The sequence below is a fragment of the Tupaia chinensis genome, unplaced genomic scaffold, assembly GCF_000334495.1.
Source record: "Tupaia chinensis unplaced genomic scaffold, TupChi_1.0 Scaffold000407_1, whole genome shotgun sequence".
Taxonomy (NCBI): domain Eukaryota; kingdom Metazoa; phylum Chordata; class Mammalia; order Scandentia; family Tupaiidae; genus Tupaia; species Tupaia belangeri.
This window is the reverse complement of record NW_006159909.1, coordinates 17,051-29,712: the sequence shown is the minus strand read 5'-3', so window position 1 is coordinate 29,712 and position 12,662 is coordinate 17,051. Positions and strand designations below refer to the sequence as shown.

The 12,662-nt window shown below is 37.9% G+C and overlaps 2 protein-coding genes and 1 pseudogene across 2 annotated transcripts in view; all 3 read left to right on the top strand.

Annotated features, from left to right (window-relative positions):
* The first annotated feature begins 535 nt into the window (after positions 1-535).
* Positions 536-11,388, top strand: EVI2B (ecotropic viral integration site 2B). The gene is made up of 2 exons (XM_006154354.3): positions 536-660; positions 9,667-11,388. Exon 2 carries the CDS (start codon positions 9,682-9,684, stop codon positions 11,023-11,025), a length of 1,344 nt encoding a protein of 447 aa, XP_006154416.1. The 5' UTR covers positions 536-660; positions 9,667-9,681; the 3' UTR covers positions 11,026-11,388.
* Positions 550-12,662, top strand: part of OMG (oligodendrocyte myelin glycoprotein) — a 26,618-nt gene continuing 14,505 nt past the window's right edge. Inside the window, exon 1 of the mRNA XM_027774142.1 lies at positions 550-660. The gene's annotated coding sequence lies outside the window, so the exon portion shown is untranslated. The remainder of the gene's footprint in view (positions 661-12,662) is intronic.
* On the top strand, positions 4,229-5,008 carry LOC102496136 (ribosomal protein 63, mitochondrial-like; annotated as a pseudogene).

The window sequence follows — 12,662 nt, the reverse complement described above, 5'->3', positions numbered from 1 at the left end:
TTTAGTAAAGTATATGGTTAAGAAATTTAATTATACTTTTATTGGGCTTTGCCTACATTACATATGAAGAAGTAATGTTAACAGTTACTGGTTCCCTACCATGTGTGAGGCATTTATATGTGTTATGCTATTTTATTTAATCCTCACAATAATCTGAAAAGGGAAAAATTCCTCCAGAGGAAATGGTGACTCAGAAGTGCAGTGACTTGCCTAAGGTCACACAAGCAAACACTTACATGCACTTCTTACTAAAAGAAAGCTTGCAAGGGGGTAATAACCCAACTGGCAGCTTTGCCTTTGAATGAATGATTATCTCTTCAGGGCTCCATCCTAAACATTTCGATGAAATGATCACATTACTAGAGAGTCTCAAATGTTTACTTATAAGCATTAATTCAAAGCATTCAAATCATATAGCTCCAAACTGTGTTTCAAAATAAGCTCTGTAGAAGTAGTACATTTCTTAGTCATTTTGTGGTTTATTGCACTTCCGGAACCAGCTATTGATAAACTTCCTCCTTTTCTACAGAAACCATTTCAGTTTGTTAGGGGACCATTTATAATGTGAACTGAGCACCCCTTTTGCTTCTTTAGACAAATCACCAAAATGTTCAGTTAGAACAAGAACTTAGTTTTCTGCAAAAGAAGTTAACAACTGAGGTAAGAAAATTTTCACACAAGCAATCTGATTTGATCTTTGATTTATGTCAAATGTATTTCAAAAACTAAAATGTCATTTGTGTTTTAAACTTAAATTCGATCCTGATTGTCTAAAGATGTCTCTAACAGGTTTCTGTAGTTTTGTTGCATGGAATTTAAAAATATTCAGTGCTAAGCTTACATAAGAAAAAGATGTTCACCTAGGTTTGTGTAATATAAGCCCTTTTAAGTGCATTCAATCATAATGTTTGTTAACCTTAGTTTGTAATTAAAAGAAATAAACTACAGCTATAGTGGTAAGGCAAAGGGTTAGAAATAAAAGAGATTCCATAGGCTATGACTCAATCTACAACCTCCAAAATACGTTAAAAATTCTAACTTGCTTTCTATAAAACTTTCTTATATATATAACCCATATACTTATATTCTTATTTTTAATCCCGTTTAGTTTCCTCAGTAAGATCACTTTCACTTTTGCTTAATTTAAAAATAAAAATAAATAGATGTCATACATTATTATAGAGGTTTTATTTTGTTTACACAAATAGAATTATTCGATATATGAACACATTACGGCTTATCTTAAAAGCTTATCTTTAAAATGTTATAAGATGAATATGAATATATATATTCATACCATATGCATGTTTATGTCACATACTATTAAACCTTTAGCAAAAAGTTTAAGAAATTGGGGGGGAAGCCCACAGAAAAAAATAACAGAAAAGTGTTGGGGCGCATAAAAGATGTTTACTCAGTGGGTTAACTGGGTATTTACGAAGTCTGTCCAATACTAAAACTATGATGAGTTTACATTCCTGTAATATCAAGGAATAATAAATTAATAGTGGATAATATCCTGTTTCACCACCTTATATATACTTACGACTTTCTCTTACATACATCTATTTTAAATTCCTTCTAAGTAATTATCACATAAGTGAAAAAGTTAAGATTTTAATCTCTTTTTAAAGAAAGAAACTGTCTACACATTTTTAAAGGATTAGCCCCAAATTTAAAGCTTAACAGTGCCTGTGTTTTTAAATTAATTCCTATATAATTTTACTTAGAGGAAATTGTGACTGTTGAATAAGTTTGAGTTTGAAAGAATTTTAATATAAAAGTTTGACCATAAAATCTGATGCCTTTAAATATCCAATCTTTAAAAATCACCACAAATGTTTTAGAGTATACTACAAGTGACAGCTTACATATAGGCTAATCATTCAAGATTACTATAACTGTTTTCATGTAATCAGAGGACTAAATGGGTTTTCAAGTGTTTCCTTTCCTACTCTTTATGTGAGAACACCTCCAAAAGTCACTGACATATCTGTTGCCAGAGCGCTCACACCTCCTTCCTTTATAAACCATCCCTATTGTGTAATTTACGACGGAAGGCAGTGCAGCATACACCCTGACATGTAATAGAAGCCTGGCATGGCTTCTTTATTAGTGCCACTACTGAAAGCTGTGACACTGTCATCTTACCCAACTTCTCTGTGTCTCAGTTTCCTTATCTGTAAGATGAAAATACCACCATCTAGCTCCTTAAAATAGGACAGTGCTTAGAAACTGATGGGTGCTCTGTAAAACTTAGCTATCATCACTGATAAAAAGATGGTTGTCAAATACTTACTGTATGTGAAGGTCAATTTCCCTTTCTGCTCTTCCTCAAGATATAGAACTGTCATTTTCTTCCTTTTATGGTTTTAAAACTTCACTAGTTGGAGATAACACTACTAAATTTTAATCTATTGTAGCTGCATTATAACGTACTTCGATTATATTAAAGTAATTGAAATACGGACACAGTTTTTGATACTGCTATGCACACTTGGCTTTTTGTCTAGGATATGCTCTCCAAATCTTTCCTTTAAAAGATAATGGCATATATCTCACCATATCCAACTCAGCATCAATTTTAAATACTGAGTCCCTTATGAGAACATGTGTAATACATGGAGTGGGGGGAAACCCTACTTCACTGTAACTGCCTTTAAACATGCATAGCTAAAATGATTTATGTTTTTCTCCTTTTTAAAAATCTTAACTATCTAGAAAAAGCAAAGCATCAAAATCACACATTAAAACCTCAAAGTACCAACCTAAAATAATGAGTAAAATTCTGCCATATGAAAGTTGACAAGTTTGGAATCTGCCTGAATAGTAGACTAAGAGATTTCTTAAAAAATCCTATATACAATGTGTACTGGTTCTTTGGTGTAATAAGCAGGTATGCTTCTGAGTAGCTCCAGCAGACAGACAAAGAGGGAATCTTAAGGGCACTTAAAGCAGCCAGGAGAAATGAAATGAAAGATGAGTGAGTCTGAGAGGATGGCTCTGTCAAGTTCATCTTGGAAGGAGAACTACTCTTTGCTAACTCCCTGTACCCACGAAACACAGGCCAGGGACAAGAAATACCATTCTGTGGTTGTTTCTTTTATCAACTTAAATCTTTTTCACCAACTTCTTCATTTTATTCACTTCAATTTTCTACCCTAATTGTTGCTGACTACATGACCAACACTTTTCAATCACTTAGTAACTTTTTGTCTTTGTAATACCATTTCCAGTCAATTGGCCTTTCCCTTTTCCATTTATCTCCTGTTTCCTTTTTTTGAGAGGTTTTAGCTACAGGGTACATGTACTAGTCAGAATGACAGAGAGAGAGAGAGAGAGAGAGAGAGAGACAAAAAGAGAGAAATCACTCCCCAGGGGGGATGGTCACACCGCAATCCCTTCTCCTCCATTCTCCCTTCGGGATCTTGGGCATGCACGCACATGTTCCAGGCATGAGTTTAAGCTGCCAGGTCTGGGACTTGAACTGCAGTCGACTACATGAGAGTTCAGCGACATAGCCATTACATCAATTACTGGTTCCTCTGCTGTTTACTATAATTTTGGTTTTATTTTTCTCTTTTGTGTTATTATATACATATATATATATTTTTTTCATTCACTTTTCATTTTATCTTATTCTAAATTTTCTTTTTATTTCCCTGTCCTATTTTTTTTTTCTTGTTTATTTAATTACCTTTTTTCTTGCAAAAACGATGCTGGTACTTCAGGTACAAACTACATACATAAACTTTTTTTCTTAAAGAATTATTTCACTTTATTTATTTTTAATTTGACCAGAGAGGGACAGAGCAAGAGAGTGAGAGAGGGAAAGTGAGAAAGCAAGCCACCAGGTCCAGAACTCGAACCACGGTCGGCCATGTGGGAGTTCAATGTCCTTAATCACCATGCCACCTGCCAGCACCCACATGCATAAATTTTTAAAAATCTGTATGTTGTTGGGAACCAGCAGTTAGCGTAATGGCTATGTCGCTGGACTCCCACATAGTCGACCGCGGTTCACGTCCCGGACCCGGTGGCTTAAAACTCACGCCGGGCACGTGTGCGTACATGCCCAAGATCCCGAGAGGAGAATGGAGGAGAAGGGATTGCGGCGTGACCATCTCCCCTGGTGGGGTGATTATCTCGCTTTCTGTCTCTATGTCTCTCTCTGTCTGGCAAGCGCACGCGCCCTCTCGTGAAAAAGCTCTCCAAAAAAAAAAAAACAATCTGTATGTTGTTTAAATCTCTACACTGGAAATAGCACTGGCCTTTCTACTTCTGAGGAAAAAGTTTTTTCACTATATATTCCTTTTTTACTCTAAATCTTGCTCCTATCTTTTCTGGTCTATTCTAAGTTGCTACAGTGGACTCTAACACAGATTCCAGTATTCACAGAAGCAGATCCTAAGAAGGTGATCAGCTAACAGAAGTGATGGAGATGGTGGCAAGATAGGTCAAATATTATGTTGTTGGAAAAGCCATGATGTATTTTTCTATGTTTTTCTACGCAAAAATGTGTCACGACTTTGCCAACAACCCAATAGTTTAAGTACTGCCGTAATTCTTAAATGACACATGAAAATCTCATACACCAAGGTACTACCAACTTCCTATTGACATGAAATGCTTGAACCGGCACTTCCGCCACCCTGTCAGAGGGCTGCTGGCTGGACACCACACACAAGGAGCGTTGGCATCACGTTCCTGACCCTGCTCCTCCTCCGCAATCGCATTCCCGGAAAGCAGTTGATCGGGAAGCCCCGGCTGCCGTGCTTCGTGTCTTTGCAGGCGAAGAAGGACATGATCCATTGCCTGGAGATGGTGCACAAAACCACTACTGGCTGAGCATGCCGTACCTGACCACGGAGCAGGAGTATGGCCATGCCGCGGTGCGCAGGGCAGAGGCCTTTGCCGCCATCAAGGCGCTAGTACTTCCAAGTTTCCTCCGCATAGATTTAGTGTAGACCAGCTCAGCCATCTCAATGTCTCTAAGGAATGGTCCTAACCCTGTGGTTTGGTTTTACAGATCACTGGGCCGCTCTGTCCTTACCTGCCCTGGAACTAAAAAACTGGAGCTTCCAAAGCAATGTGAGCTTTTGCTCAGTCTTATTAAAACAAACACGGGGACCAGCAGTTAGCATAATGGCTATGTCGCTGGACTCCCATGTAGTCGACTGCGATTCGCATCCCAGAACCAGTGGCTTAAACTCATGCCCGGTACGTGTGCGTGCGTGCCCAAGATCCCGAGAGGAGAATGGAGGAGAAGGGATTGAGGCGTGGCCATCCCTCCTCGGGGGTGATTTCTCGCTTTCTGTCTCTCTGTCTCTCTCTTGTCTGTCTGCCCAGCGCAACCGCCTTATCGCAAAGTCCCCTCCAAAAAAAAAAAAAAAAACACGAACTTAGTGATGTGCATTTAACTCTCTAATCTTAAAAGTATCTTAAAAGTATAGTTGTCTAAACTATTTCTTCAGCTGGACAGATGGCATCAGAGATTTCCTGGGCCATAAATGCTGCATAATTATAAAGCTGCAGTAAAGCCACAAATGATAATTTGGGGTTCATGCTTGTGTCAATAGTTGAGATACCTGGGGAGTTTGATCGTGCAACGTCAGTTTGCTCGCCCTGTCAATAATTGCCTACTTGTAAATGGAGGAGCCAGCTGGTGTCATGGATAAGGCCGCTGGATCCGACATGGCTGACTATGCCCTTTTGAGTCCTGGACCCAACTACTAGAACTTACTAGGTGCATGTGTTTGGGTGCCCAAAATCCCTGGAGGAGAAAGGACTGCCACCCTCTTCCCCATGTGTTTTCTCGCCCCTCCTCCTATAAGTACATATTCCTAATAGCAGAATGCTTTTAAAAATTAAAAAAAAAATTAAATGGAAATATGACCATTTTAAGTATACTCCGAAAAGCATTTTCTTTTGGTACTTGACTACTAAAAATGAGCATTTAAATGAATAAAGAGTATTTATCAGAACTGTTAAAAAATAAGACAAAAGGCTTGAACCTATCAAAATCGATCTTACAAAACTAAGCTGAATTTATAATTGTATTCCTGTTTGGGTCCTTGCCTTCTCTAAATCCTTTTTCAGCTGACTGAAAAGAAGAACCATATGGTTTCTTTATTTTAAGCAAAGTCACAAGAAGAGGAAACATTTTTGGCTGAGGACAATTCATGGCCTACATTTTGTTGTTCTGAATAGCATATTTTTAAAAAACATTAAAAAAAAAAAAAGAACCTCTGAAGACAACACCCACCCCTCCACACTTGGTAATCTATAAAAACAGTGGGTAAGAATCGCATGGATGATGACCATTTGATGATTAAATCACCATACCTATACAAAAACTAATACATGTTTCCCTTAAATCTTTTCAAAGTGGATAAAAAGCACAATTTATTGACTGAGACTTCACCTTCTCTGCTTATATTCTGGTACTGGTATTAATAAAAAGTGAGAGCCAGTCAGTAACATGGTGGTTAAGGCTGCTGGATTCTACATGGCTTTGTGGTTCAAGTCCTAGACTCAACAGCTTGAAAAACACACTGAGTCTGTGTCCATGCATGAGTGCCCGAAATCCCAAGAGGGAGGAGAAACGGAGGAAAAGGCGCTGTGGTGTGGCCGTCATCCCCGGAGAGTGCTTTCTCACTTCCCTTTCTCCCTTCTCTGTCTCTCTGGCCAGGGCATGCACTTTTTAGCAAATTAATAAAGAAAAAGAAAAAGTGAGCAGGAAAGGAACAAAAAAGCCCAATACAGACTGTTTACTGAGACCCTAATATATAAAGCACTATGCTGCAGAGAAATAAAAAAATCAAAATATGAGGCAGTGTGGGATGAGAAAAAGAACACATGCTAAAATCATGGTCCTGGGTATAAATTCCCAATCTGTCATTAATAGTGATAGAACCCTGAGCAAATTGCTTAATTAATTAGAATCTGTATTTCTAAATCAAGAAGCCCTCATCTTCCTCATAAAGTAATTGGAAGGTGAAATGAAGTAAAGCATGTAGAACACTTGCAGTAGTACAATACACGGTATGTTCCAGGTAAGCTTTTTTTTTTTTTTTTTGCAGTAGTACAAAACACAGTATGTTCTAGGGTAAGCAGTTTTCTTTCTTTCTGTCTTCTTCAAGGTACTTTAGAATCTTGTTTGAGGGGGTAGAGGTAATAACAGCATGATTAATAATGTCTGCTCAGGGCAACTGTGGGTATAGAGTAAGTATGAAAGGTGAGGAAGGGGTGTGTTTGGGTGGATAAGTTTCAGTCATGAGATGGGAGTCTGAACCGGTTAATTCAAATCAGAAAGATGAAAATTGAGTTTAGAAATTTCATCTTGATAGTAATGAGGGACCCTCAAAGCGAGGGAATCATGCATACTTTTAGGATGAACTCATCAGCAGTATACAGGAGAATTCAACGAATTGCTTCCTGGGTCCTTGAAAAGTCATGATGTGCTTTTTCATGCTTTTCTATGCAAAAATGTGTCCTGACTTTTCCAACGACCCATATTTTAAAGTTTCAGTACCAGAGAGAACATAAAAGGGAAGAGAGAGTACCGGGGGAAAGTCACATGTCTCTTCTACTAAAACAAAGCCATTCATCCCACTGTGTACTAAGTGGTGGAGGAGTAAGCGATCGAAATTACTCGAACATGCTGAAAAGTCCACTTCTTTGCAAAAACTATTATTGTACCTTACAATAGAACGTCAAATCTCTCTTAGATAGGTCTGTAAGTCATTGAAAAACTATAGTTTCCCTAAAGTTAAGAAATAACTAAATTTTACCCATGCATGTCTAATATACAAAACCAGTATATTACACTCAGAGATGAAAACTGTCTTAGTTTAACTTACACTTCAGACATAAGGAAATTGAGAACAGGAACAATTAAGTGACTAGTTTTCATGGTTAGATGGGCAGTTAGGTGGCAAAACTGGAACTTAACGCTTTCAAATTTTAGCATATATCACATCCCACCAGCCAAACCTACATGTGCCTTCCTTCTGTGCCCATACATCATTCCCTTGGCTGAAATATTTATTTGCTTAATTAGTTCTTACGGACCTTTTAAGGGCCAGTTCAAGTTTTACTTCTGTGAGAAACCTTCCCTGAAGACCTCCCAGGTTGTTAGTTCTCCTGGGAACTGCATACCTTCATGAGAAAACTTACCAGACTATTGTAATTATATTTATTTACATATATACTTACTGCCAGAGGGCATGTGTGCTAGAGAGAGAGAGGGAAAGTGGACCATCGCCCAAGGGGGATGGTCACACTGTAACCCTGTCTCCCCACCTCTCTCTCTTTGGGATTTTGGGCACACATGCATACACACGTCTGGTGTGTTTTTCAGGTTGCTGGGTCCAGGACTTGAACTGTGCTATTGGTCATGTGAGATCCAGTCACCTTAACTACCACACCACCAGCCAATTCCAAAGATAAGTATATTTTTTAAAACCTGTTGATTCTACCACTAGAATCTGAAACATCTGAAGGTAGCAAGTATCTTTTACTTTCTTTTTTTTTTTCTGCCTTTTTTTTTTAATCTCCTAAATCTAGAACAGAACTTGAGAGAAAGATGGTGTCCATCAATAAATGAACAAAGGCAGCAGCAGGACTACTTGGCCAACTGGATAAGACTAACTCAGCCAGATTCAAACGTCACACTAGGATTCTGAGCGTAGGACTCTGAGTTGAATTTAGTCCTTTAAAAATCTGTGATCCTAACAAGAAGACACAGTACGGGACACTGCAGAAGCTACAAAGATTACTAATACAATAGACTCTGTGAGTAAGAAACTTAGCGGTCCTGTTAACAGGAACACATACAGGAGGTGGGAGAGGAGTCAGTTTGAGATAAAGACGAATTGGCTAAATTTGCTGATAGCAGGATACATACAAAGAAATGTCCACCAATAACTTGTACAAATAAAACAAAGATGATTTAGGTTGGATGCAAAGGTTTGGGAGTTATGACATAAAGTTGAGAACTCGAATCTCACAGAAGCAGGAACAAAGAAAAGGAGGTAAGAGTGAGAACTAAATATCAAGTATCCATATTTAGGAGGCAGGAGAGAAAGAGGAACTGATAGGAATAACATGAAAGGAAAACTGTATTACAAAAAGCTACTGAAATATTAGTGAAGAAACAGTCAACAATGTCAAATGTGGTCAAGAGAGGTAAAAAAAAAAGGCAAAAGAAAAAAAAAAGACCATTGGATGATGAAATAGATGAAGTTGAATGTTCTTCAAAACAGAAGAATCAATATATTTCTAGTAGCAAAGGGTAAAAAAAATAAGAGCACACATGGATCCAGCACATAGACAGTAAACATTTGAGAAGTAGGACTGTGGGATGAAGGGCTGTCATATACGAAGGTCAGAAGTTAGGAGTAGTAGGCCCAAGTACAAATCTTATAAAAGGCTTAGAGACAACACTGTCTCTCATGTTCAAATGCTGTATGATGAGTTATAGCATACTCAAGAGTTGTTTTGTATTAGCTTTTATAGTATATCAAATATAAATTAGGAATAACAAATACTAATCAAGTACCTACCTGGTTTACATCAGGCATTATAATAAAGAGTGAAATATAACTAGACACCAAATGACATCCAATTTTCTTTCTTTCTTTCATTATAAAACTACTGATAAAGAGGAAACATTCTGAAATGGAAACCAAATATTTTATCTTAATTTTGCTCTGTGGACACCTGAACAATACATTTTTCACAGAGACAGAGGCAAGTACAACAGAGAAGCAAATGTCACATGTCTCAGCTAAATCTCTAAACACAACAGGAAATCCTTTAGGTCAACCAACACAACTCAACATTTCTTCTGGACAACCAATATCACTTGCTCAAGTCAGCATTGAACAAACAACACCAGCTGCCTATGCCTCTTCTGGAAGACCAGCAGTACACACTTCTGCTGGACAAACACCTGCCTATAACATCACCAACCAACCAACACCAAAGGCCAATACTCCCCACCAACAAACAGCGCTACCTGTGTTCACCTCTGCCAGACAACTATCTTCCCCACCCGATACAGTCATCAGCAGACAGGTACCTACACCATCTGCCTACAATTCCACTCAACAAACATCATCATATGTTCACACCCCTTCTAGAAAACCAATACCACTGACTGTTCACAACCCATCCACACAACCAGTATCAACTACTAAAAATTCTCCGAAGATTACACCAGACTTCATCTTTGAAACTACCAGTAAAACCCCTCCCTCACATAAAAACTCCAATTCAATAGCTGCCATCTTAATTGGTATATTTCTGACTTTAATGTTGGTAGCTATAATCATAATTGTGCTATGGAAATGCTTGAGAAAACCAGTTTTAAATGATCAAAATTGGGCAGGTAGGTCTCCATTTGCTGACGGAGAAACCCCTGACATGTGTATGGATAACATTAGAGAAAATGAAGTACCCACAAAACGTATGTCAATTGTTTCACTCATGACCTGGAAACCAGGCAAAAGTACACTTTCAGCAGATGACTTAGAAATTAAGTTGTTTGAATCAAGTGAAAATATTGGAGAGTCCGACAACCCCAAAACAGAGAAAATAAAAGACCAAGTAAACGGTACATCAGAGGACAGTGCTGATGGATCAACAATTGGGACTGCTGTTTCTTCAGATGATGCAGACCTCCCTCCGCCACCTCCTCTTCTTGACTTGGAAGGACAGGAGAATAACCAATCTGACGACAAGCCCACAATGGTAACTGTACCTCCTCTTTCAAATGATCCTACCAGTCTCCAACCACCTCTGGACCATCTCAGTGAAGCCTGTGAAGATCAGAAATCTGAGCTCCAACAGTCATTTCCACCTCCCCCTGACTCACCTAACTTGCCCATGTTACCAGATGCTTTTGTGAAAAACCAAGATGATTCCAACCATGAGATCCAGTCTCAGGAATTTTCTGTTCCTTTTGACTCTGATCAAGATCTTAATGAATCCCTGCCACCTCCACCTGCAGAATTGTTATAAATATTACAACTTGTTCTTTAGCTGATTTTCCATCTTTAAATGAATGTGTGTTTTTTCTTCATGTGAAGAAATACATGAAATAGCAACTGATTGTCAGTTTTGATTTTTATTCATGAACTATCTGAAGTCTGTTCAAAGCCCATGTGCATAGGGGAAAAAAAAATCATTTAACAGTGATTTCCTTACTAGTTATATATCTTTAAAACATAGTATATTTTATATATGTAGATGGTATATATGTTAATAACAGCCATTTTGAAACAAGTGATGTATATATTATCATTACCCAATAGTTTGTTTCTCCTGAACAGCTGTGTATAAAATTATCTTGAATAAATAAATGTTTATTTTTGTCATTTCAAAGTTTGGGGTGGGGAGAAATAAAAGATTATATATATATGTCAAGTTTTAATTTAATACCTCAAGGAGTAAAAAATAAAATTCCAAATTTGTGGGATCAGAGATTAAAATGCATATTTGAAAATAAGAGAAAATTTCCTTTTTGGCCTCATTGGAAATGGCGAAAAAAATTAAAATAAACTGAGGGGTGGGAACCAGCAGTTAACATAATGGCTATGTCACTGGACTCCCACATAGTCGACCGCGGTTCGCATCCCGGACCCGGTGGCTTAAAACTCACGCCAGGCACGTGTGCGTGCGTGCCCAAGATCCCAAGAGGAGAATGGAGGAGAAGGGATTGCAGTGTAACCATCCCCCCTGGGGGGTGATTTCTCGCTTTCTGTCTCTCTGTCTCTCTCTGTCTGTCTGGTGAGCGCACGTGCCCTATAGCAAAAACCTCTTAAAAAAAAAAAAAAAAAACAACTGAGGGGTAGGGCTGGGAACATTTAACCTGAAAATAATGTAAGCAAATACCAGAAAATGTAAACATTTTCCTATCATGTTTGGGGGGGGAGCACACATTTTAAAACTAGCTTTTTAATATACTTTTTTCTTTGTTTGGGTGCTTACCCAGACAAAATGAAGTCTTATAGAGGAAAAAGAAAGAAAGAAAGAAAGAAAGAAAGAAAGAAAGAAAGAGAGAGAGAGAAAGAAAGAGAGAGAGAAAGAAAGAAAACAAACCCTGGTTTTATTCTAAATTTGGATAATTTTTCCAGGAAAAATGAGCCATTATCAAAATACAGACAGTTCCCAACTTTTCACTAAACTCATACTTTCCAACATGATACATTAAAACTCTTCAACTAACTTTCTTATGTAGAATTTAATCTTTTGACTATTACCTAACAATTAATAAATCTTGAGTTATCAGAGTATGGATGGGCTAACCTTTGTTCAATGGTCACTGTTTTATGCCCGTGGAGACCCCAGCCTGAGACTAAAGGAGTGTTCTTCTGCCCAACAAGCACACATTCTTCCTCATTCTCCCCACCTGAACTCTAGGGAGAAACAGTCATTTACTGAATAAAACAAAATGTGGCAGCCTTATTGGAAGCTTAGTCTCAAAGTTATGAGATTCTGAGAATAGGATACAGTATTTATTTGTAGCATGGGTATTCAAGAAACTAATAAAGCTCTATTTTAATGAAAAGTAGCAGGGTTTTCTGAACGTTGCGATTTTTTTTTTTTTTTTTTTTTTTTTTTTTGGGGGCCACTTCCACCACCACAAGTGTGAGAGA

What these genes read in the sequence shown, in the direction of transcription:
- EVI2B (XM_006154354.3), top strand. Translation starts at nt 9,682, where the DNA reads ATGGAAACCAAATATTTTATCTTAATTTTGCTCTGTGGACACCTGAAC.